Source organism: Ammospiza nelsoni, chromosome 1, assembly GCF_027579445.1.
Source record: "Ammospiza nelsoni isolate bAmmNel1 chromosome 1, bAmmNel1.pri, whole genome shotgun sequence".
NCBI lineage: Eukaryota > Metazoa > Chordata > Aves > Passeriformes > Passerellidae > Ammospiza > Ammospiza nelsoni.
Genome location: NC_080633.1, coordinates 142,160,566 through 142,185,232, shown reverse-complemented (window position 1 = coordinate 142,185,232; position 24,667 = coordinate 142,160,566). Strand labels below are relative to the sequence as shown.

General features: G+C 39.7%; 1 protein-coding gene across 1 annotated transcript; it reads right to left on the bottom strand.

Annotated features, from left to right (window-relative positions):
• Positions 1 to 1,048: 1,048 nt before the first annotated feature.
• TBC1D31 (TBC1 domain family member 31) lies at positions 1,049 to 24,325 on the bottom strand. Its single transcript, XM_059473006.1, has 22 exons — positions 24,249 to 24,325; positions 21,808 to 21,954; positions 21,167 to 21,282; positions 19,116 to 19,294; positions 16,665 to 16,816; positions 16,055 to 16,214; positions 15,609 to 15,809; positions 14,273 to 14,449; positions 13,381 to 13,460; positions 13,131 to 13,277; positions 12,719 to 12,852; positions 11,597 to 11,730; positions 10,842 to 11,021; positions 9,636 to 9,868; positions 8,877 to 9,026; positions 7,548 to 7,683; positions 6,670 to 6,756; positions 4,809 to 4,946; positions 3,808 to 3,984; positions 3,270 to 3,420; positions 2,108 to 2,224; positions 1,049 to 1,407 (listed from the first exon to the last, which is right to left on the bottom strand). The coding sequence occupies exons 1-22, from the start codon at positions 24,323 to 24,325 to the stop codon at positions 1,214 to 1,216; spliced, it is 3,267 nt and encodes a 1,088-aa protein (XP_059328989.1). The 3' UTR covers positions 1,049 to 1,213.
• Between the last annotated feature and the right edge of the window lie 342 nt (positions 24,326 to 24,667).

Below are 24,667 nucleotides of genomic sequence, written 5' to 3'. Positions count from 1 at the left end.
ACCGGCCCTGCCTGCGAGACACGCTCCAGTTTATGCACATTTACAGCTTTACCCTTTTACAAACCACAGGCAGACACAGACATAGCTCATGGTGCAGGTCAAAACCTCAGTGAATTTAATATTTCCCTTTAAATATAGAAATAAGTATATGTAAACTCCAAGACAATCATCAGAGAACGCCAGTTTTTCTCATCTACTCCCTCTGCCTCCGAGATGATCCTGGCTTGTTGCATTTTTCTCCCTTTGAAAAGGAATGATGCCTCTTCTCCACACTCTGCTGAAATGTCACTCTGCAGTGACATTTCTATGGATCCTGGATGCTGCTAATGTGACTCTTTCTACTTCCAGATGCAGAGGATGTTAAGGCAAGGAAAACCAGGTAAAGCTTTGTGCTTTTAGGTTTTCATGTAATTTAACGAGCAGCAGAGAGGCTGTTCCCCGCCCCAGGTGACAAAAAGCTGCAGGTCAGGGTATCATCCTGGGTCTGCCCAGTGCCTCAGCCCCAGGGCCAGCAGGAGCATTCTGCTCCCATACTGATGCCCCAAAGAGCATCAGCAAAACCCCAGGGGAAGCAGAACAAATTAAGATCCCAGTCCTCATATTTTTACAGGGCCAAGTCTACCCCTGTATCAGCATGGTGTGTAGCAATTATGGATGATTCACTCTAATTTACTTTGCCCTATTCCCTTTTACTGTAACACCACATAATGTTCTTGACTTGGGTCAAAAACCACAAGCACTACGAAAAACAAGGTATTTGTTTAGATCCTCTATCCCTTTCTTTCTCATGGAATGAACTTGCTAATATGTGTAACAACTACATGCATCTCCAGCAGCAGGTGCTCCACATCCACTCTGGGCCTTGGTTTCAGTGTTTGGCTCTCGCTGGAAAGGATTCTTTTCTCTGATTGCAGATTTCCCTGCTGCAACTTGTAGAATCCACTTTCACTTCACTGACAAAATCAACATTTTAACAGTGGTTTGTTTCTTCAAGTCAGGGCAGCCACCAAAAAAAAAAGAAATATACAAATACTGCACATTCAGTAACTTAATGGTAAAAAATTAGTTTATTTTAGAAGTAAAAAATAACAGAAAGGTTACAAACAAAAGACATATTTTCTAGCTATGATTTTATTCTTACATAAAAATATCTCCAAAAGCCTTTAATAAGTCTATGATCCATCTTGAATCACACTATACACACTATACATATTTAGCTTTTCACTGATGAATAATTTGAAGGTGCAGCTAAAGGTGCAGTGCAAGTCCCCTCAGGGTGAGCAGGCTGTGGTGGGGAAGGGGCTGCAGGGAGCCCGGCCCGGGCCCGTGAGGCGATCCTGCGTCTGAGGCGCCGCACCTCGGCCATCAGCTCCCGCTCCCGGCGCGCCAGCTCGGCCCGGCTCCTGCCTAAGGACAAACAGGGCAACAAACTTAGCACTGCAACTGCTGCTTTTCCATAAGCACTACAAACACCTGCTGCAAAACAGACATGTCTGGCAGAGAAATGCTGGCTTTCAGTACCCCTGGATGTGAGGCAGCCCTCAGACTGGTGAGAGCAAGTTCTGTGAGAGCAGTGCCTCTGTTGGCTACCAGGTCAGATGCTAATGGGGGCCACAGCAGGTCCAGAGGTTCCCATTGCCTGCAGACCTTTGTACGTAAGGTGCATTGGAACTGAAACTGCTTTCACTGCCTGTCTCTGTCCTAGAGTAACTAGGACAGAGACAGACCAGAAGAAATTAGACTTATTCTTGACTATAACTCCCAGTCAGATTTTGATGAAAGACAGCTCTACAGCCTCTCAACATTCTCAAATCATAAACAGCTATGAAGACAGGAAAAGCATGGGCAAGATTATCAGGTCAGAATGCAACTAAATTAGGCTGAGGTTTACTAGGACCACTCTCATAACGTGACACACTTCAGGCACTTCTTACCTACGCCATCCCTGGGAGCAAAGACATTTTCTGCAGGTGAAAGAGAACACAACAATAAACTGGTTTTACTATCCACTAAACACCTACACAGCTAATGGCTCAATCACACAGCTGGGTGTTCCAGCAATGCTCTGAAACCAAATGTGAAAAACACTCCTAACTTAAACACTTACTGCGTAGTGATGATGCTAATGTAGACAGATCACTGGGAGAGATGTTTCCAGACCCTGGCACCTGCTGGACTTCCACCCCTCTCTCTGTACACCTGGCCTTTATATCATGCAGTCTCTCTGTGGGAAATGGAAAGAAGGGTTCTTTGTAAATTAAAATTACTGAAGTTTTTAGTGAATTTTTCTAGCTGGAGGTAAAACAGTTTTTCTCCAGGAAGCAAAGGTAGAACAATCATCCACTCCAGTTAATGGCAAGTACAATTTGCTCAGAATTAGAGGTCAATGCTTCTACTCTTTGGGTCAAAGCTATGCATCACAGCATTTCATTTTAAGGAATTACAGCTCTGTAATTTCATTAATTTCTTAAAATTCCCTTCAAGAAATTACAGCTCTTTAAGAAATTACATGTGCTGTTTCTTCCTATATAATTAATCTTCTGACAAACAGGCCACTAAGATCATATGGAATATGGCTACTCATGCTTGTAGTTTTAGGAGCCACCCATTTTAATTATGCACAGTTGCAAAATACTTCATACTAAGACATTAAGTAAATAAGGACAAAGGCTGAAAAAGTTTGCCCAAAGCAATACTAATCACTTAACCCTAATATTAATCACTAATTTTATGTAAGCCTTGGTAGCATGGTGGGGGTAGGAGAAATACCTGCAAAAACACACAAATGCAGCACTTGAGAAGCATGTACTGACCAATTCAGGAAGCACATAAATGTGTTGGGGTTTTTTGTTTTTTTTTTAACAAACACTTAGAAAAAGCACAAGTATTATTGCTATAATACTGTATGTGAGTATTATACCACTTCTTGCTATAATACTGTATGTCATAGGAAAATATTATTTGACAGAAAATTTCTAATGGATGCGATTTTAAAATTATTTTAAGATGAGCTAGACCTGTGCTCCGACCAAATATGCCATTTATATTGCTGCATTTGATAGGTGTCAAACTGAGATTTCTTTCTAAGTCTGGCCTTGGAAAATAGATACATCTGTTTCATGAAAGAATATTGCCAATAAGCAGTTATGGAGTGCTTAGTAAAGGAATTATGCTTAAGTTTATCCCCAATATTGGACAGTTCATTTGTGTTCAGTTGTTGAATGCTTCATGCCAACATCCACACAGAACTGTGTTATCTACGTGCTCACCAAAACAGCCATCTTCCCTCTGCAGCTTCTCAGCCAGTTCTAACTCATCATTCATTCTGTCATCTAAGAACTGCTTCCTGTGCCCATCTGCAGCAGCAGCCACCTTCTGCTCTTCCTCCAGTTGGGCTTTATTCTGTACAACATCTTCCTGCTGTGCAACAGAGATATTAAATGTCTTCAACAGATGTGTTGCAAGGAAAAAGCAACAAATAGAACCATCTGGATTATTACAGATTACACATCATCCTAAAATCAAAATGTGATAGTCAGCTGTGTGAAGGTTTCACTTTGAAAAATGTCTCATTCAAACATCTGGAGAAAGGTAAAAGTCTTGGGTCAGAGAATAAAAATGAGAGGAACTTACAGAAATAGGAATATGCTTTCCTAAGGCTAAACCACCCTTACCAATTCACTCTTGTGCTTCCAGAAACTCCCAGTCAAAACAGAAAAGGAGAATTCTAACAAAATGTTTCTCTAATACATTTCAGCTTTCTGCATATTTGCCAGGCCCACTTAGAAAAAGAAATTATGCAAATACCTTTTTTTCTTCTGCCTCCCTCATGGCCTTGAGCAGTTCAGCTTCTCTCACCCTGTTGTCATGCAGGAGCTTGGCAATCTCTCTGTAGCACTCCTCCTGGTCCTGCTCATCCCACCTGGGTCTCCAGTCACTGTCAGTGTACTTCTGCTCACCTCTGGCTACATTTTCTTCAGCCACCTAATAAAACACATTTCTTACCAGAAATTCAGTCTATTCCAAGTGCACAGCCCTACCTACAGAGCAGGCAGGACAAACTGAGATGGTCTCCAGGATCCCTGTCGGGTGTCCCTGCTAGAGTCACTAGCTGCACTAACAGGTGCAGCTGACATAAGATTGATACCTGAATGCCAATACTTTCACCCACATCCATCTGCTTCCAAAAATCAAATGCTGTTTACAAAAATTCAGACCCATATGTTTATTTCTAGACAATACACAAATGCAGATGCCAAGCATATGGGCAGTGGGATAGCTGCAACTATTTCTCCAACTGTGCAGTTACAAGTTCTGAGCTTGAAAATCTGAGCAATTCCTAATGTCAAGCTACACACATTCATTACTGTGATCTAGAAGACAGCTTCTACAGCTGAATTGCCAAGTACTACCAACTGAAATCTCCTTTGAGGCTTTCTTTTATTTTGTTATGGTTACAAACAAAACATGTTCCTTATCAGGAGGATGACTTGTTTTGAAAAGCACTTTTGAGTCTTACATGCTTTCTAAGTTTTGAGAAGTACAAAAATAAAAGCTAATATTTCTGGCAGGTCCAGAGAATTTCAATATTATAGAGATGTTTGGACACTTCAGTTTTTTGGAAATCTCTAAACTTTAAACATAGAATCTTAATCTATTAATATAGGTATCTAGAAATTAGATTTCTTTAGAAAATATTCCATATGGACTTGAACTAATTCATTACAGTCAAAATACTATTAACCAGTACTACTTGTATAAATTAGCATATTGACTCCCCACAACACGTTAAGATCCAATCATCTTACTGTCTGAGCTTTCTGTATTTCTTCTTTATCCATTTCTATCAATCTCTGAACACGTTGATCTTCCAAATCCACCCTTCTTCGATGGGCCTCCACCTCTTTCATTTCCTTTGTAACTACCTCTTGGTCTTTGATTAGATGCTGCCAAGCACACAAAACAAAAATTATTGTTGCTAAGCTACTAGCTCACATTGGTAATTCCATCTCTTTAACATTTATTAAAATTTCATTAAACTAGTATTTGAATATATCCACACATCTCATCCCCCTACATTTCATAACTGTCCAAGAAAGTCATAGACCCTGCTGTTTTATCCACTTGGAACGAGATGAAGCATGAGTCATAACAGTGGCCTGAGTCATGACAAGGGATGTAATTCCATTCTCCAGATTACTATGGTGAATAAAAGCAGAATTCCAACCTAAATGAACTAGATTCATAATGAAAATATTCTGCAATTTATGGCAAATTTTAGCCAAAACCCCAAAATGTTTCATAACTATAAAGTGTGTTTCATGGCACTGGGGTTTGTAATAAACACATCTGCAGCCTGAATGCAGAGATGATTTCCAAAGTACAACCAACAGCAGACCTAGAAACAGCATTTCAGCTTACCACCTTTTCTTCACATTCACCAGGGCACATCTACACAATTTTCTGCAAAAGTTAAAACTCCTTCCCAGGCATGTAAGAATCTACTAAGCAGCTGAGGCAAAGTCAACATCCTTTGAAGCTGGAGCAGGGACCCTTGCTGACAGCAGGGAGACAGTGCAGGGAAAGCCTGTCTGCACAGACTCTTGTGGGCAAACAGAGATCCTCAGCTAGTTAAATAATTGCTACCTTTCTAGCCTGGAGAGGATGATCACTGCAGAATTAGTTCCTTAGAGAGCTGACTTTACATGAATACAAATGAGCTTAGCCTGGTTTGTGTTATGTAGCCACAATACAGTTGGCTGTGCATTGAATAAATAAATGCTAACAGAAATTTAGCCCAGTCGTGCTCAGTATGGATTATAACAAGTTTATGACCAAAAGCTTTAAAAAAACCAAAGATAAACTGACATGTTTCAAAATGAGGGTCAGAGAGCTGGATGTCTACTTCTCCTTTATTCTGTTGGATCTACACATACTCAAAATGGGTACATGTAGCTTTGATTTCTAAACACTTAACTGAGTATTTTTAATCAAAATGAACATTTCTAAAGCCTTGCATTGGCATCCTTGCTTTGCAGTAATTTATAATAATTATTTATAATAATTAATTAAAATTTAACTTTAAACAGAATTACTGATTAAAGCCATTTATTACTGAATAGCCATATTTCTGAATAAATCCGTCATTTCAGAAAGGAACTGCACATTCCTGATGAACCATCCACTCCTTTTTGCTTAATGATGTTATTGGCAACTAGACATTTTTTCATCACCTACATCAATCTGCTATACTGTTCTCTCCAGAAAATGCAGATATGTCTGGATATCACAGATGAAAAGGTGGGAGTTTCTGGATGAGGAACACATTGTTATACACTTATTTCTTATTTTCATGCTCCTCACTTCCCTCAAGCAGCTGAGCCCATAACTAAACCTAGCAGCAACCAAATGATACCTCAGCAGAGGAAAAGAATGAAATGGGGAGGATATAACTGTTTTTACCCAAAACTCCCCAAGACAACAGTGAATTGTGTTAATGCTATTATCAACAGAGGATTTACTCTAAAAAAATCATTAAAGAGAAAGGAGAAAAATACCACACCCCCATTTCTCATCACAAGGTATGGTTGCATGAACACAATCAAATCCAAGAACTTCAAATGAACAACCATTTAATATTTGTATGTTGGACAGTTCCCCAATAATTACCTGTTCAAAAAGCTGCTTCTGTGATTCCGGTTCTGTATCTTGGACAGCATTTGTTTCCTGCTGTCTCATAGATGCCTTGTTCTTTTGCTTTAAAAAAACATTATCAAAAAGAATGTCCAAACCCCATGCTCCTAAGTTCTGGTTAGTTTTCTGTCATATGAAGAATGGAAAATACTGCATAACAAAAGCACAGGGCAAGGTGGAGAAGAGGCACAGAAGAGTTTTGCATCCAGCCAAGCTATGTTAGGGAAATACCAGTCTTGAACTAATGTTGAAAACCTGCCACAGGCAGCTCTGAATCGAGGAAGGAGTCCCTGAAGCCAGAATGCTCTGGAGGACAGTGGGCAGAAGGGGAAGGGGCTGCTTTGCACCTGGCAGAACCTGAGCTGAGCTGGAGCTGAGGAGTGTTACAGTGCCCTGACTGCAGAAACAGCCCCCCAGCTGCACTGTGCTCTGTGAAGTGTGTTACTGAGACACAAGGAATAGCCCTGCAAAGGCTCAGAAAGTGCCCATGAGCTGCAAACCCTTCCATTCTCAGCACCATTCCCATGGCACAACTGCATGCCATGGTGCCTGGGTTAGTGATTGGGAGGCAGAGCCAGGCCTGGCCAGAGGCCACTGTGGAGCCTCTCAATCAATGGCAGAGTTAATTTGCAATCTGGACATACAGCCCACAGACAGCTGAGAATTCACTAGTCCTTTAAGGAGCTCATTACATTTTTCAACACTGCCACTAACTGATAAATAATGCATTTACCACTTGAAGCAGTCTGCCTCATGCTAAATATACCTCTGGGCTCACAGATCACAGTATATCAACTAAAATTTTAGTTATGCCCTTTTTCCTTGTTTATTTTCCCTACTGAGCAATACTCAACCTTTCTTGCAATTTCATCACGGAGACATTTCAGTTCCATTTGAAGCTGATCTTGGTGGTAGTTCAGAAAACGCCTTCTTGAACCATCTAAAAGTTGCAGTTCCTTTACTTTCAGTTCTCTTTTCACCACAGCAAGCCTTCAAGGCCAAAATAAACAGAAATAAACAAATAACAGAAATAATACTGTATACATAAAAGGTCAGTACCAAAGAGCACAAACACACAATGCAGTTAGCCATTAATTACTATGAGCTCATCTCCAGCTTAACAAAGCTTAGGATGGCTGCTTTCTTTCCTGTAAAATGTCCAGTTTTCATTTATGAGACAAAATGAAATTCACAGACACACATCTTCTAATGGCAATATCTTAAATTAAGCTTTATACTCCTGTGCCCTGTTTCTGCTCCACTTTAATAAGTACTAGTTTAATGTTGTAAGGGTCCAAAACAGGAAACTACTCCTTAGAATAACTGCCAGTGTCCTGGTATCTCTTCCTGCACAAAATTAGTCCCAAAAAAGTTTATTTGGTAAATATCAAACTCTTTCAAGAAACAAAACCAGAAACTCAAGGATTAATTTGTAAATAAAGTCTTGCTGTTCTCTTAAAAAAAGAAAAAAAAACCAACCCAACTCTGTAGGTTACAGAGATTTAGGAGATGTGCTCAAAAATGTGGTGGTTATGGACATGGTTTAGTGGTGAACCTGGCAGTGCTGGGCTAACTGTTAGACTTGATGATCTTAAAGGTAATTTCCAACTTAAATGATTCCATGATTACCTGTAGTTCATCTAAGAAATTACAGAGATGTTGAAATTCTCTTAAACCTTCACAACTGCAAAAGGTACAGACTTACAGTTCAGCTTCATTACCATCACAACTCTTTGCTTATAAACTGATACACAAAGCAGTTGTTTGTCTAGATCCACTAGAAGTCCAAGACTGTGCACAGTCACTGATCCTGTAAGTTACTTTTGTATCTGCAGTGTGGGTGTGCCCACAATGCAAGTCTGAAGTCTCAGAGTGCAGACACACAGCAGCTGACTGTTTAAGAGACTTCCCAATCTGAAGGAACCAGAAAAATGGCTGGGAGCTGAGACAAGAATATGAAGTGACTTGACCTCTAATCTGCTGTATTCCCTCCAGGGAGTAAGAGGTGAGGTAGTAATACAACCCAGATCACTTAATTCCTAACCAAAATATGACCCACCAGACCACAGTTATCCCACATTACAATTTGTACAAATTAGTGGTTATTTCTCCTTTACTCATGGTTAAAAATGTAATAGCAGGCTACAGTAGCCAGACCCCTAATGCTTCCTATATTCTAATACCTCTGCCTCTGTTCTGCCAACTTCTCTTCTTCCAGTAGGATTTTTTGTCTCTGTTCTTCAGCTTCTTGAAATAATTTCTGCCTTTGATACCAGGCTTCATCTTCTGCTTTCTGTTCCTGTGCTTTGGCTTCTGATTCATGTGCTAAGTGTCTACATGGAAGGAAGTCACATGTTAATCATTCAAACCAAATATCAAGAAATCACTTGATTACTTTGAAATTGATGACAGCACTAGCAAAGAGCTGCTGAAATGAGATGACATGAAAGAATCTGGCATCCCCTTCATAGTGACAAGGTACATGAGGAAGAGCTACCACACTGACTGTTAGAGACAACAGGGCATTACAGATGAGTGCAGGTACTCTCTTCCTCACGTTCTTAACAAAACCTGGTTTCTAAGGGTGCCTTGGCATCATGGTACCCACTGATTTCAAAAGCAAGCTAAGAACTCCTGGCCCTTCAAAACCTGGGCCCCACAAGGTCAACAGAGGTTTAGGGTCTGGCTATGAGCTTCCAAGTTCAGTGACTTGTAGCCCAATATCTTCTGCTAATTAGCAGACATTTTTATTTAAGATAAGACTAATGATTTAATGTAAAAACATGTCAAACTAAGTGACTCTCAACCTTTAGCAGCTATTTCAAGTCCTTTTCCTGAGTTTTCTTCTTTCTCTTCTCAAGACTACACAGTATAACATACAAAGGCAATTATGTCCACCTGTCCTTCCCAGACTCAGACTGTCTTCAATTTCTCATTAATACCTCTCTTTCAAGTATTCAATTTCATCTTGTCTGATCTTCTCCCATTTCTGAGCTTGATAATTCACAATGAACATGGGATATTTATTAAACACAGGGTACTGTCCTTTTGTAAGTGGTGTGAAGTCCTCAAGCATTTGCTGGGGATGTATATCCAGAGGTGTAGCCTCCATAAGATGATAGGCTTCCTTAATCACAACATCAATGTCCACGTTGTTACGGTGATGAAAGAAAAACTGTAAGAGACATGCTGCCATTTACATTCTACACAAGATTATGCACTTTTATGTATTTTTACACAAATATATATTTATTTTTAATACACATATCTGGGAATTATCATGAAAAATAGCAAGATATATATTTCAACAGTTAATTTTAAAAGTTTTTAAAGTTTTCCCTACCAATCCATAAAACATCACCAGCTCAAGTGACTTGAGCCAAACTTCTTCAAGGTGGGAAAGGATGCTGTGGTTCTTTTCCTTCTCCTCAAATGGCAGCTGTGTAAGGCATTTGGGAAGCTGGGTGTCAATTTAGAGTGTCCAACAGTGACTCCTACCACTGGATAAACCTGCCTTGACTTTCAGTGTTCAGCCATGAAGCTCAGAAGTTTCTCCTCTTGCAAGACTATTCTTCCTGTCAAAGATCTTATCTACCAAGAAAATCTCTAAATGGTCATTATTAAACATAGCAATAATGTTATCTGCTTGGTGTCAGTCAAATTGACTGCTCATAAGCACATTCTAGAGGTGAAACCCTGTGTTTGCCTACACAGAAAAAGAATCCTCTTCCCATGGAACATTAAACATAAGGAAACATTTTAATTCAGCTTCAGAGAACATCCAATAATACTGACTAATTTTGAAAATCTGACAAGAGGATAATGATACAACATTACAGAATTATTGTGTATTGTCTCCAGAGGCAGAAGTCCATACTAGATCCTCCAAAAAGAGACAAAATTATTTTGTGCTTGATGAACTATTGAAATTTAAAAAATAGCCTTTGGGGACATTAGAAAGCTTTTGAAAGCTTTTAAAGTTCTCCTTGCATGAAACTGCAGGAAACTGCTCAGTGTTTTACTCATTTATTGTGCATTTGTCAAGTACCAGATATTAATTTGGAAATGGATCTCCTTGTAACCTAACAACAGATACAATGTTTTATACATCTTTTCCACATGATTAACTTAAATATGAAAATGTTTACCTCAAAATCTGCTGCTTGATTACAGTGGAGCAAGGAAGCTCTGGAACATATAACATAGGCAATGACAATCATTAGAAAGTATGAAGGATGGTTGGAGAAAATATTGTCAAAGGCTTTCAGCCATTCTTCTCTTGTTAGAACCTCAGATAATAGTGTTTCTAGGAGAGGCCAAGCATAAACCTGAATTATTTGGGAAAATTGACAAAATAATCCATTAGTACAATTTTACCATTCCTTTTAAAGAAACAATGTGATTTTTCTTGCCTTATACCAAGAGTGTACTAATTTATGAAAAAGGAAATAACAGAACATTTCAAGATAAGTTTCACCACCTACTCTAAACATTCAAAGTAATCTGGGGTGATTACAAATACATTTCTTATTTCACTGGATGTCTGAATGTTCTGTTTAGATTTGTGAAGCTAAAATCATCCCTAATGATAAACAGGGATTAGAAAATTAATTCATCACACTTATGTCCATGTTAAAAAAAAGTACATTTATAATTTGATGAGTAGATTTTTCAGCAATGTGGACTTGAAAGCAAAGAACTTCTAAGGAACTAAAGTAGCATACATATGATCATGGACAAGGAAAAACAACAGGAAATCAATGATATATTCTTTACACTCCCACATAATTCACTGCTATTTAATGAAAACTCCCCCAAACTAGAAATTCATTGAAATAAAATAACAGTGCACTATTATTCGCTGCAGTGTATTTTTGGATACAAAAGCTGTCCAGACTATTACCTGTGAAGTCACATTGTATTTTATTAAATGCTGAAGCAGTTCTTTGTCATGATGTGCCAAAACATTTTCCATCATACCAAGGACATTAATTGGAGGATTGGGAAAGTACTCAAACCAGTGTTGGCAAAAATTAACTGAAAGAGAACAAGAAGCTGAACACAATCCACTGTAATCCAGAGCAAAAGACTCATGACAACTTTGAAGTTGGGTAACCAAGCTGATGCATTTAAGGAGATGTTTCAGGCAGCAAAACCTATTTAAGATACTCCCATCTCTTCTCTTTCTGAGTGTTCCTAAACCATTCCCACAGTACACTGCTCCTCCAGCTGCACTGGCATGGGTTTTGTGTCAGTACACTGTGAACCAGCCTGAAGAACTGATCTGGCTCAAATACAAAGTGAAAAAAAATCTGTGAGCTGTGGGACTAAGGCATGGGAGGCAGATGGGAATACTTAAATCAGTGTTTCTGTCTCACAAAACTACAGCCTGGATCAAGTAATTTTTAACATACTAAGAATAATTTCTGTAAACTTGGATACTTATTCACCAACAGCATGTGGTTGCAAAGTGGGTATGTATGCTTGGCAGCACATATCTTCTGTAGATTTAGCAGCAGCTGCAACAACTAATTTAAGTGTAAAGCACTTTAATTTAGAATGTTTCTCCAGAAGACTGCCACAGCCAGTGTTCAGACAAATGTGATGCTGAAGACAACTAAACAGAGTTTAGTTGAGAGATCATTCAAACCTTGAAAGAGATCATTCCCTGTTGGCTGGGAGCGGGTGACAGGTAGGCTGGGTGGCTGTGACTACTTTTCCCATGTCTCAGAGACTTAATTATTATGATATAATTACACTAGATACATATGAGTTTGCAAATGCTAGATACATTTCAATTAGACTTTACAAACACTGTTAAAACTGCTAACTTTTTGCTAGAAACACTGCAAAAGGAAGTCTCATATTTTGAGGTTTTTGTTTTAAGCTCCATATTAATTCCTGGTAACACCATGGTGACCTATAAATAAGGAAATAACTTATTCATTTCAGCAGGAAAAGCTCTTTTGCTTTGGAAAGCTTAAACATGTTGAAGCATATCTGAGTTTTTAAAATCATTGCTTACCTACTACTGTAGCAACAACCTCAAAGCAGATCAGCTGGTTGTTCTGGAATAATTTTACAAATGGGAATGCTAGCAAAGGCATGTAAGGTGTCTCGGCAAAGATAGCAGACCAGTGAGCTAGAGCTGACAAGGTCCTGTACACAGGGGCAAACAAAAAAATGTTGTGTAGGAAACATTGATCCAAAATCAAATAAAAATATAGCATGTATTTTACAACCACAAGATAGAAAAATTGTGAACTTCAAGACAGATGCAGGATTGTAGGAGTTACCAAAACAAAACTGCATGAGGGCACTACTATGTCATTTTAGAATTTTTCTTACAGCTGTTTCCAGCTACTGGATACATTTCAGGTGACTGTTTGAAAATAAGAATCAGTACTATTTTAAATAAATACAAATACATATTTTACCTCTGTAGAACTCTCAGCAGTTTCCCACTTTTGATAGGATACTCTTTCTGAATATTTACAAATGCACTGTGGATTCCCCTATCTATCAGGCTACTGAATGCCAAGTGGTTTTCAGGAAGTTGTAATAAGGAACGCCAAACAAACATCCTGCAATTAAAATGCAGCCTTAGTCAAGGAAATTCTTTTTCACAGGCCAGTAAACACAAGCAATTTTATTTTGTGCAAGCATGAACATGCACATAAAAAACACCTGTACTTAGCTGGATATTCTCCAAATCCTTTCAGTAAGGCCTGCAGACGTTTCTTGTTTAATCCACCTGGTAATTCATTCTACAAAACAGGAGATCAACAGTAAATGTAACTATTTTCTCTTTCTTTGCACTTTAATCAATGAGAGTGGCAAAATATTGAAGTTTATCACATAATGTCAAAGAAAAAATCAAACATGTATTGCTGTCTGCTACATAGTCCCAGGAACTTCAACAAAAACAAAAAGGTAATTCCATCATCATTTATTGTCTCCTGAACTCAGAGAACAGCTGCCATTGATTTCAGTCAGAAGCAGATCAGACCCAAACTGGCTGAACTGTGTACAAATAAATGATGCATATAGCAAACCATAAAGAATACTAACATAAGAAATAGATCATTACTAACATAAGAAATAGATCATATGGTGACACATAAACAGGAATATATATATAATGTATATATACACACAAAAAAGGCACAAGGTAAAGACAGAGAGAAAAAATGGCACTGTGATGACAGAGGGGAATAAATGTAACAGTAATTAATCTTCTAAATAATTAAGAAAAAAAGGAAATGGATTCTAGGCAGACATTTTAGATGTGCCAGTTGGCTTTCTGCAGGGAAGCAGATCAGATCTAGCAAATACCAAATGTGTCACAAGTTGCTTGAACAACTGCAGAGGTACCCTAGACTGGAGGCAGCTGTGGCTGTGTCACATACTGTAGGAGTATGGGCTAAATAGAGAGAGAAAATGGTACTAAAATTTCTTTAATCCCTGCTCTGCTCAAATACCCAAGCACTTCAGTGCCTGAATTTATTTTTTAAAGCAAATGGCAATGAAATATAAACGCTGCAGACTGAAGGACAAAATATTTGCAATTTCTTCCTACCTCTTTATTTTCAAGTGATGTATTTGCTTGCAGTTTCAGCAATCTGCTTTGAATTTTGCTTTGTTTGGATTTCCGTGGCCCCTTTGACCTTTCTGAAGTCACTTTTGTGATCAGTTTATTTGCCTCTGATGTGTACTTGGGCCCATCTTCTACAACTTTGAACATGAATGGTGGAAGCTAGTATTAAGTGAAAATAGCTCGGTTAAAATCTTGTAAGACAGATTACACAGAAATATAATTTGTTGTTTATTTTATATGCTACATTTTTGAGTATGATGGCCATAAAAAGAAGACTAGAACCACATTTATACTATAAACAAACAGATATAGATTGTATACTCCTGGAAAAGGACGTCCACAAATAAAATTGCTCTAACTATGGGAAGGTTTATGTAGCTTCCAAGCTAACTCAAACATCATGTTATTCCCTTGCTTAGCAAACAGTAAAAATATAATTGGGATACTATAGATGTGTATCATGCACTGTTAAGGTTATTTACTTTAGTGTGTTTCTCAATGTCATTAAAATATTTTGCATTTCTATAGCACCAGTTAAAAGAACACAGAACACCTTTACAAACTTTAATTAGTCTGCAGTGTCAGGCAGGTATTAATTAATTCAATGCTGGAGATTGTGAAAGCAAGTGACAAAGTGGATATCCCAGTTCATGTCAAATTGTCAGCAAAAGTGCAAATGGAATGCTGTGACATCTTTACACATCCTTCCTCAGCTCCAGCTCCATCATTATCCACAGCTGCTTACTGTTTACATCAAAGACACGGTGATTAAAGATACATGGAATTCTGTATTTAGAAACCTGACTCCCATTAATAAATTAATGTAATAAAATAAGAACTGGTATTTAGAATGTTTGTTATTTAGGGAGGATTAGGAGTGTATCATTGTGCCATAAATGATGGGTGCTGGTATCCAATAACACAGTAAGAAGAATAAAATCACAGTAACAAAAACACCATTTGTGCCCACAGTTTAAGAGAGCATTAGCTGCAAAGTATTTCCTGTAGGAAATAGAACAGAAGAGGCCCAATTATTCTGTTTCCATCTCCTCCAAAACACCATTACAAAAAGAAATTGATGCACACAAATTGCTATAGAAAGAAATACCATCTCCCCCTTCCAACACTATACGTTAAAAACACCAAGTTATCTGACAGGCTGGAGGAACTATGAAGGAAACTGTACAAATCACTTTTTCTTTATTTGTATTGTTAAATAGGCACCTCTGCAAACTACTGCTGATGCAGTCTGCTTATGCAGACAAAGATCATCTTTAAGAGGACTTACTACTGTTTTAAGAAATGTAAAATACTCTACCTTATTTCCTTCTTGAGTCAAAGCTTGGACGCTGTATAAGTTAAGGCTCCCATTTTCCATTACTGAAGCAATATACCGTCCATTTGGACTAATCACAGCTGTACTAATTCCCTCTTCAGGACTCCCAATGTCAAAAAGAATTTGGGATGTTTCTATATTGATAAATCTCAAAATATTATCTTGACTTAACACTCCAAGGACCTACAAGTTAAAAGGATTCATCCATTAATACTGCCAATGTAAAACAAAGTGGAATACCTGGAATACCCAATTCAGCAATGACATTTCATTAAGTTAAAGGAGCAGCTGAGCAAAGATTCAGCACAATAACTTTCCTTTTGTATCATATACCCCTAAATCCCTGGAGCCCCCCAAAAGCCCTCCAAGGACAGGTGTTGAATCCACTACCCAAACACTCCTGTCTTAAGCTTTATGAAAAAACTGACCTGATTGGAGCCCCCATCAAAACTGTCAGGGAGGAATTCCAGGTGACGGACGGCTCGCACCTTCTCCGGCATCTGGATTATTTTTATCAACTGCTTTAATTCCAAACACCATAAGTGAAGATGATTTGATTTCCCACCAGCTACCAAAGTCCGACCATCCCTGCATCACAGGGAAAGCTTCCATCAGCACACTATAATTTAAATTGGTGTTAGCTAAAAAGAGAGATTGTTCAGTTTGTTCTATGCCCTCAAATCACTTTTGAGTTGGCCATTATTCCTGTGATACTCTCCTGAAAGAACAAAGTAGCTCCTAAAATAAAATTTGCTTTAGTAAAAGATAGGATATTATCCTTAAAGGATATTATAAAATAAAATTTAAACCTTATTTTAGTGATCATTAAAAATCAGCCTAATTTATTTCAACTGTTATGGGACTATAATAAAAACTGCTACTGATCTTTGCTGAAAGTATCAGTCACAGCAGAGTTCAAAAGCTTATCACAGTAGATAGGTCAATACTTCCACAAAGTATTACAAATAAAGAAAGAGAATCTGCTTAAAACCATATTTTTTATAGTCTGCCTTTAGAATGTTTAAAATAGCAATTTACCTGGTAACAGCAAACACCTTATAAAATAATACAGAACCTTCTACAGGAGGTGACAACTGGTATTTACATTGAAGAGTATCGAATTCCCATGCAAAAACAGAATTATCTTTGAAACAGCTGAGAATGGTGTTACTCAATGGAAGGAAAAAAACCTGGAAGAATATGGAAAAGAAAAAAAAAATGGGATGTTGTCAAGGAAGTACATTTTAAATTACCAAAGTGCATGGCAAAATAAAACATGGCAGGTGTGGCTATTACTGTAACAGCCTAGAGAAGAGTAGGGTTGCTCTCCTTGCACTGTTTAAAATGTGTTGTACCCTTTGCTAAGCCAGTTTAACTCACTGAAATAACTGTTAAATTTTATCTGTCTTGTTTTTATGACTGTTAAACTTTGTTGTTCCCAATGAGTGCAGCAAGGACGCAATATAAACATTGGGGACATCACTGGCTGAGATTAAGTCAGTGCTACAAAGTTCATAATTTTGGTCTGAATGATCTCTTGGGGCCTTGAAAATCTGGAAATATGGATATGTGGGCTGGGTTTCATCTTAGTAACTGAAACAAATGAGTCACTTGACAGTGAGCAAAAGTAACCTGTGGGGAAAAGAGTCATCTCAGCTACCAGAGTAATTTATCTTCAGACAGACTGAGCTATCTGTCCTCCTTCAGGGTCCCTGAGGAAGACCAGACAAAGAATTGAGAGCAAATGAATTTTGGTAAACTGGAGTACCAAATAGTTGGTAATTTTCTGCTTTGCCATAGAAAAATACCACAGGATGGTCACAAGCAGCTGTTGAATAAACAGTGATGCTTTGGAAATGATCATTGTAGATGTGTTGTATTCTCATCTGTCTCACCTGCTGTCTGTTCACTCTGCACCTCAGTCTCTGTATTTTTAAATTAGTTTTGCCCCATGCCAACCTAACAGAAGGTGTATGTTGGAGTGCAACTGGGCTCAAGAGGCACCAAAAAGCACACAAGATGAGTGACACTGCTACAGTGGCTCAGAGAGCAAGCAAGAATCCAGCTTTGCATACTGAGTGTCGGGCCTGCAGTCTAATAATAAATCTGAACTTCAGTAAAGCACATATTTACCTGTATGTCTTAGACTGTGGAATGAGAATAAATACCATTATTCTAAAGACAGGAAAATGAAATCTAGATCATTTGCATAATGTCCTGTAAGAAATGGTAGCACCACACAGAGCAGGCTCCTGATTCCCAAATGTGATCTATTAATTCAATCATAATCTCTACTGTTTGGCTTTTAAAGTTGTTTCCATACTGCAACATCCTCATCCTACCAAATTCCAAGAGCCACTTAGCAATAAGAAGTCCCTACACATAGCCTACACAAAGAAAGAAAGATACTGAGCACTAGAAAAATCTTCACTAGAGAAATGCATCCATCTTTGGAGGAAAGATGTTATAATTATTTTAGCAACATGTGCTACACAACAGTTTTAATAAAACAAACAAACAAAAATTGATGGATGATCTTTCCCAGTAATTGCTAGGTGACTATTTTAAGCTGACAGAATTTCTGCCTGACCCAGAAGTGGGTGAGGACACACAAATGAATAGCCTGGTTCTCTGCAAAAGCAGCATGGCTTTTTAGTGGCCAGCCTGACGAGAGGCTTGGTTTGAAGTGGTGTTTGTCAGACTATTCACTGCAGGGCAGCACGTGTGCAAGCCATGCTCAGGCACTGGGTCAGGACTTTCTGCAGTACCTAGACCAAAGTGTGACATTTGGTGGCGCAGGCAGACCTGTTTAAAATAGTGTAATGCTAAGGGAGACCTACTTAAACCACTCCCTGACACAAACATGTCATCCTTCTCATCCCGTGCTGTTCCAGTGTGTCTGTGCAGCAAACAGAACCAAAGGAACCACCAGGCTGAGAAGCAGTGATTTCTTTTTGCTGAGTTCCTTTGCAGCCTCGTTTGTTCCCACATTCAGAGCTTTGCCTGCACAGACAGAAGAGCTTTGGAATACGAAGCCGAATGAGGCAGGTGGTGGTGACTGTTTGAAGTTACCATTATGACACCAAAACTGTTTTTTTAACAACACCCTTAAATCCTACTACCATTCAGGATGCAATCAATCTACACAGGTCCTCTGAGCCCACCCTAGGCTGATGCAAGGTCAACCTAGAAGATGGTTCCCAAATTCCAAGTTAAATTGGGTCAGTCAAGGTCATGTCCAAGCAAGTTTTGAGTATCTCTAAAGATGGAAGTTCCTTAAAAGTTCCCAGGAGATCTTTGCAACTACTGAGTCATTATTTCAATGATCTGGGTGATGTGATGGGAAGAATGTTAAGATGAGATGCCCAAAGATGATAAAAAAGATTAACCTGTATTTTGAAGACTATTTACAAGTAATGTGATTTTAATATGAGATGTTGTACCTACTGTGGTGTGCTTGTTCACCTTTAGCAGTTGCTCTTTACTCACCTTTTGTATGCCCACAGACTGACGAACATTCAGCTTCCTTATCCTTTGGAAGGTGTCCAGGTCCCACAGTTGAGCTGTGTCAGTGGAAGTGGTGATGGCATACTTGCCTGAGCCATGGACAGAGATGGAAGACACAGAAGATTCATGGCCTCTCATCCAACTAACTAGCTCCTGGGTTCCTGCAGAAGTTGATGAAAAAGATATGAAAGCTATTCAAAGTGAAACAACTACTACTTTAGTCTTTATTGTCAATACTATGTTGTGAGAGACTTTTAAGCATAACTAGTACATAACCATTTACCATCACAGCCCAACACACAAGAAACAAAGATATCAGTCTTCATATAGGTATTATACTTTAGAGGCACAACCTTCTCCTCATCTCTAAATAACATTTTACAAATTATGCTCAGTTCTGCACAGAAAGCCAACTTGCACAGACTTGATTCATTTAGCCTAAAAATCAATCTTAAAAAGCCATGAACAATGTGATCAGTTAAGTTCAGCATGCCTCACAGAATATCTGATGTGAACACCCACAGAAGCTGAGACTGAATGTTCTAGTGAGAATTCAGCACTTGTTTTTACTTGTGGACAGAATGTGTGAATGATTACACAACTATTTACAGGTGCAAAGAAAAAAGGTTTAATGACAACAGGCTGTGACAGCAGAGTCAGAAAGCAACAGCTCATTAATTCTTTTAGAACCTTAAACATTTTTATGCTGTGCACTGCATTCTAAAGAAATGGCTCCTCTGACTACAATGTCTCCCACTTGTGACTGCATGACCACTAATCTTCCCTCAGCAACCAAACTGCACTGGTGGCAATTACACTGTTTACACTGGGTGGTTTGCCTGGCAGCCCATGGAGTGGTTCCAGCTACTGCTGTGGCATCAAAGATAGGAAATGGCCATAAAGCAGCTCATAAAGACCAACAGTCAAACTTTCTGCTGTGCTTACAAACAATGGAGTGCTTAAAGCTGGCATCACCTGAGAGGCGACACAGGATTAGAGAGTGTCCTCTAAAGAAGGGGATGGAGCCCAACAGCTAAGAAGTGTCTAATACCCTAAGGAACTGCACTGGTTTGGGTGAGTACCTTTCATATTTTAGAACATTCTTCAGTATGACTTGGTATCTGGAAACAGCACCACATGAACATGCAGTACTCTCTGGAGTAATAAAGATTTTTCTAAGTGCATCCAAACATCTAAGTTTGGTCTTGTTGTTGTTGAAAAGATAAGAAAGAGTGCAGGGGATTTCAGACCTTAACTCTGACTCTTCCTCTGTTTTGAGGAACATTGTGCTACATTAAAATCTTCACAGATAATCTCAAGCCCTAAAACTGTAGATGAGTGATTCCAACAGCTTTTTAAAAATATTTAAATTCAGATAATAATTGGATATAATGGAGATACATTACAAATGCATTTTCTGATAGGTAAAGAATAATTTATGAAGAATGAATTGTCACTGCCCTTCACCATTTAACTTCTAATCAAGACAGAGACACACAGCTGTAATGTTAATTTTTAATATTGCTTTTCAATAAGGATATAGAATTACTTGAATACTCAAAAGTATTGACATTTCTTTTAGTGTACATTGTCTAAATGTTTGTACATTGTCTAAAACTTTGTTCAAATATTTTACTGTAAATATAATCAAGAATTTGTTCAGTTGCAAACTAACATACTGTCAACTGGCTTTGGCTTTATTTTAATACAGTACCTCATTCAAAGTAAACATATTAAAAACTGCTTAAAAAAAAGGTAACATACCTAACTACAATCCTGTGGTGGACTTCAGTTAAACAAATGCCTGTGTGACTCAGTGAGAATAAAGAACTTTGGCAAAGCAAAGGGTTCATTTAGGTTCATTTACCCAAGGACTACAACCAACACAGGCCCAAACTTTTCAGACAGATGGCACGAAATACATAGTATAATTTGCATAAAACAAATTATTGAAAAATGTAAGCTCAAAACTAAAATTATGTAAGTTTTCATGCCATTACAGATAAAATTTAAGCCTTGAAATCTCTCCTTACCTGTATCAAAGCACTTAACAGAATAATCTGCCAAAGCCACGAGGAACTCTGTCTTTCTGTGAAGATTAAATGCCAAAGCAGTGCAAGCCTGCATTGTTCTCTGAACAAGGTTGAACCTATTTAAAAATACACATTCTCATTGTGTTAGGAAGCTTTGGTTCATTTAATGTCAAGTGAAGTAATAATTTAATTGGTTTCAATACATTACACAGAGAGAAAAAAATAAACTCAGAAGAAGGGAGTAAGGAAATAATATCCAAACTCAGTCGTAAAATGCTGAAAGACTGGTTGATGTATTTCTGCACATGAAAACACTAGGTCTAGTCTACTGTAATTTGTGGTCACTCACTGATCTGTACTGGCCCAACAGTACCTTCTGGTGGTACCCTTAAGTTCTATGGCATTGTTGTTCTTTTTACAGTTGCAAGCCTCTGATTTTTTGAGCAGCTAAACTAATGAAATAACATTTAGGGAGCCTACATGAGACACTGGGTTGAACTTTTAGCCCTGAGCAAATGATTACCTATTTAAAACTATCTAGTTAAAACCTGACCTGTGGGATCCTGTCCAGGCAAGTTCCACACCCCTGAATGCTACAGATGTCTCAGACAATTAAAAAGTCTTGATAGAAATATTCTTACCTGTTCCCATTCAAGTCAAAAACATAGATATTCCCCTGGCGGTCTCCAGCGAGGAGGGAATCCCCAGAACTGTCAAAAGCCACATTCAGAAAATGTATTGTCTTGGAATGGTACCCTTGGACACTGTGGGTTATGTTCACCATAACTCTGTGAAGAAAGCCAGCAAAACAACCATGCTTAGAATCATTTTATTAACATTTATATCTCTAAGACATAGGATTAAAATGTTTCTATCTTATGATTTTCCAATTCTGATTTTCCATGTTCTATGAAAAATCTCCCATGAAACCCATGTATTTCTAATATAAAAATACACTACAAAGGCAGTAATTCACTGGGTTGGAAGGTGGGTAGGAGGCATGTAAAGCAGAAGGGGGAAATTCACCATTCACAATCCCTTTGTGTGGTTCCTGGTTACCTGATCTCCATTAATAATGAATAACACTAATATATACTGATGTATCTGAAAGCCCAATTCAACATTGAGCAAGGAATCTGGCTCATCATTACCACTGCAAAGAAACATTCTAGAGAACTGAGAAACTGTGCATTACTGTAAGAAACCAGTCTGTTTAGATGTGGGGAAAATCAGTTTTAATATCACTTCTTTTCACAGTCTTCCAAAGTATTGGGATTGTTAAGCTTGGAAAAGAGAAGGCTCTGATGTGACCTAATTGTGGCCTTCCAGCACCTGAAAGGAGCCTACAAGAAAGGTGGACAGAGACTTTTTACAAAGGCCTGGAATGACAGGGCAAGGATGAATTGCTTCAAACTGAAAGAGAGTAGGTTTACATTAGACACTGGGAAAAAATTCTTTACTGTGAGGGTGGTGAGACAACCAGGCTCCCTAGAGAAGTTCTGGATGCTCCATCCCTGGAAGTGCTCAAGGCCAGGCTGGATGGTGCCCTGAGCAGCCTGGTCCAGTGGAAGGTGTCTGGGGGGTTGGGACTAGGTGATCTTTGAGGCCTCTTTCCCCTCCAAACCATTCTATGATTCTATGAAGAAAGCCTGATTTATTACTATTCATCTGAGCTATTGTAGAACAAAAGTTTGCAATTTTCCACTTCTATCCTTGTACGGTGCCGCCCACATAAAACAGAGCTAGATGCAGAAATGTGCAGAATAAGCTGTAAGAGGAAGGGTTTTCCAGGAAGCAGGACATTGAGATTTGGAAGATCTGCTATTCCTGGATTTATTGCCTAACAAGCCAATAATTTTGTATTATCACTTGGATGTGAATTCACTAAACACCAAAACTGTGCCAGATACTGGCAGGCCGATTAAAGACTGCAGAGCACTTGCAGAATGCTCTGACCATAGTTATATGAGATGCTGATAGCTCTGAGACACAGAATATGCTACCCAGCACCTTCATGGGGCTGGGGGGTTTGTCACAAACTCTCAGTGAACAGATACAGCTATGGTGCAGACTAGAAATAAAACTAATTGCACCTCACTATTAAGCCCATTCTTTTCTTCAATAAAAGGGCCATAAAAATGAAATTAGAAAGATAAAATATTTTAAAGTGTAATTGAAATCTAGTGACGTTTGTGTGGGATTATGACATTAAAGGCCCTAACAAATGAAGTATGACTTCTGCTTCTAAAACCACCCTGAAACACAAGTACCTATCACTGCAGCTACAGCCCCCACCCCGGACCTTTTCAACGTCACTCTCTGCCTTTCAGAAGTTTCCCTGCAACTGACCTAAGCCAGGAGAACAGAGTCGGGAGCTCACGGGGCAGCCTCCAGAGTCCCCCAGGACAGAGGCCTCCAAAGCAGCGTTTGTGCTGCTGCTCTTCAGCTCAGACCAGGCAGTATTTACACAGCACACCACACTGCGAATAATCTCCTGGAATTTCTCCGTGGCATTTTATTCAATACACCTAAACCAGGGTAAGTGCCCGGCCGAGCTGAGCAGCCTGAGCGCGGGGTTGTCAGCGCCTCCTTGGGGACCGGCTCCGCCTTCAGGAGCGCATCCCATTAATATCTGTGAGTATCTCAAGGGCGGGTGCCAAGAGCATCCGTGCCGGACTCTTCTCGGTGCTGCCCAGCGACAGGAGAGGAGCAACGGCCTTAAACCAAAACACCAAAGTTTCACCTCAGCAGGAGGAAGAACCTCACGTTGAGGATGGCAGGGCACCAAACAGGCTGCCCAGGAGGTGGTGGAGTGTCCCTCTCCGGAGACATTCCAAGCCCACCCGGACCCTGCTCTAGGTGGCCGTGTCGTGGCAGGGCTTGGACCGGATGATCTCCAGAGGCCCCTTCCAACCGCAGCGAGTCTGTGACCCGAGGGGAACGCGCTCCTTTCGTAATCTGAACGGCTATCCCCGGGCTGCCCCTTCAACCACTCTGCAGAGGCTCAGGTGGGCCCGGGCCGGCCCCGCCCCGTCCGCCCGCTCCTCTCGGGCAGCCGCCACCCCCGGCCCGGCCCCGTTACCCCCGCGGTGCGGCCGCCCCCGCCCTGCGGCTCCAGATGGGCCCGCGCCGCCGCTCGCCCAGATCGCAGCGCTCCATCCCCGCCCGGCGCCGCCGCTCCCGCGCTGCCCTCAGGGCTCCGCCCACGCTCCGCGCCGGGGGACGCCGTTCGCGTGGTACAGCCCGCTCCCGTTTCACCAATGAGGAGGAGCCGGAAGGGTGGCGAGCGTGTCCCCCCCCCCAGATATCGGGGAATGGAACAGCTTCAACTGCGTCCTCGTGGGCTGCTGGGAGTTGTAGTTTTGCTCATGGGCGTCGCGCGCCGACCTGGGTGGGGACGGAGAGCGGAGCGCGGCCAGCGCCGGGCAATGAAGTAAAAACGTCGTTTTATAGGCAAGTATGTTTATAACGCAGTGCAATAGGTCACTCAGAAGGTGGCTT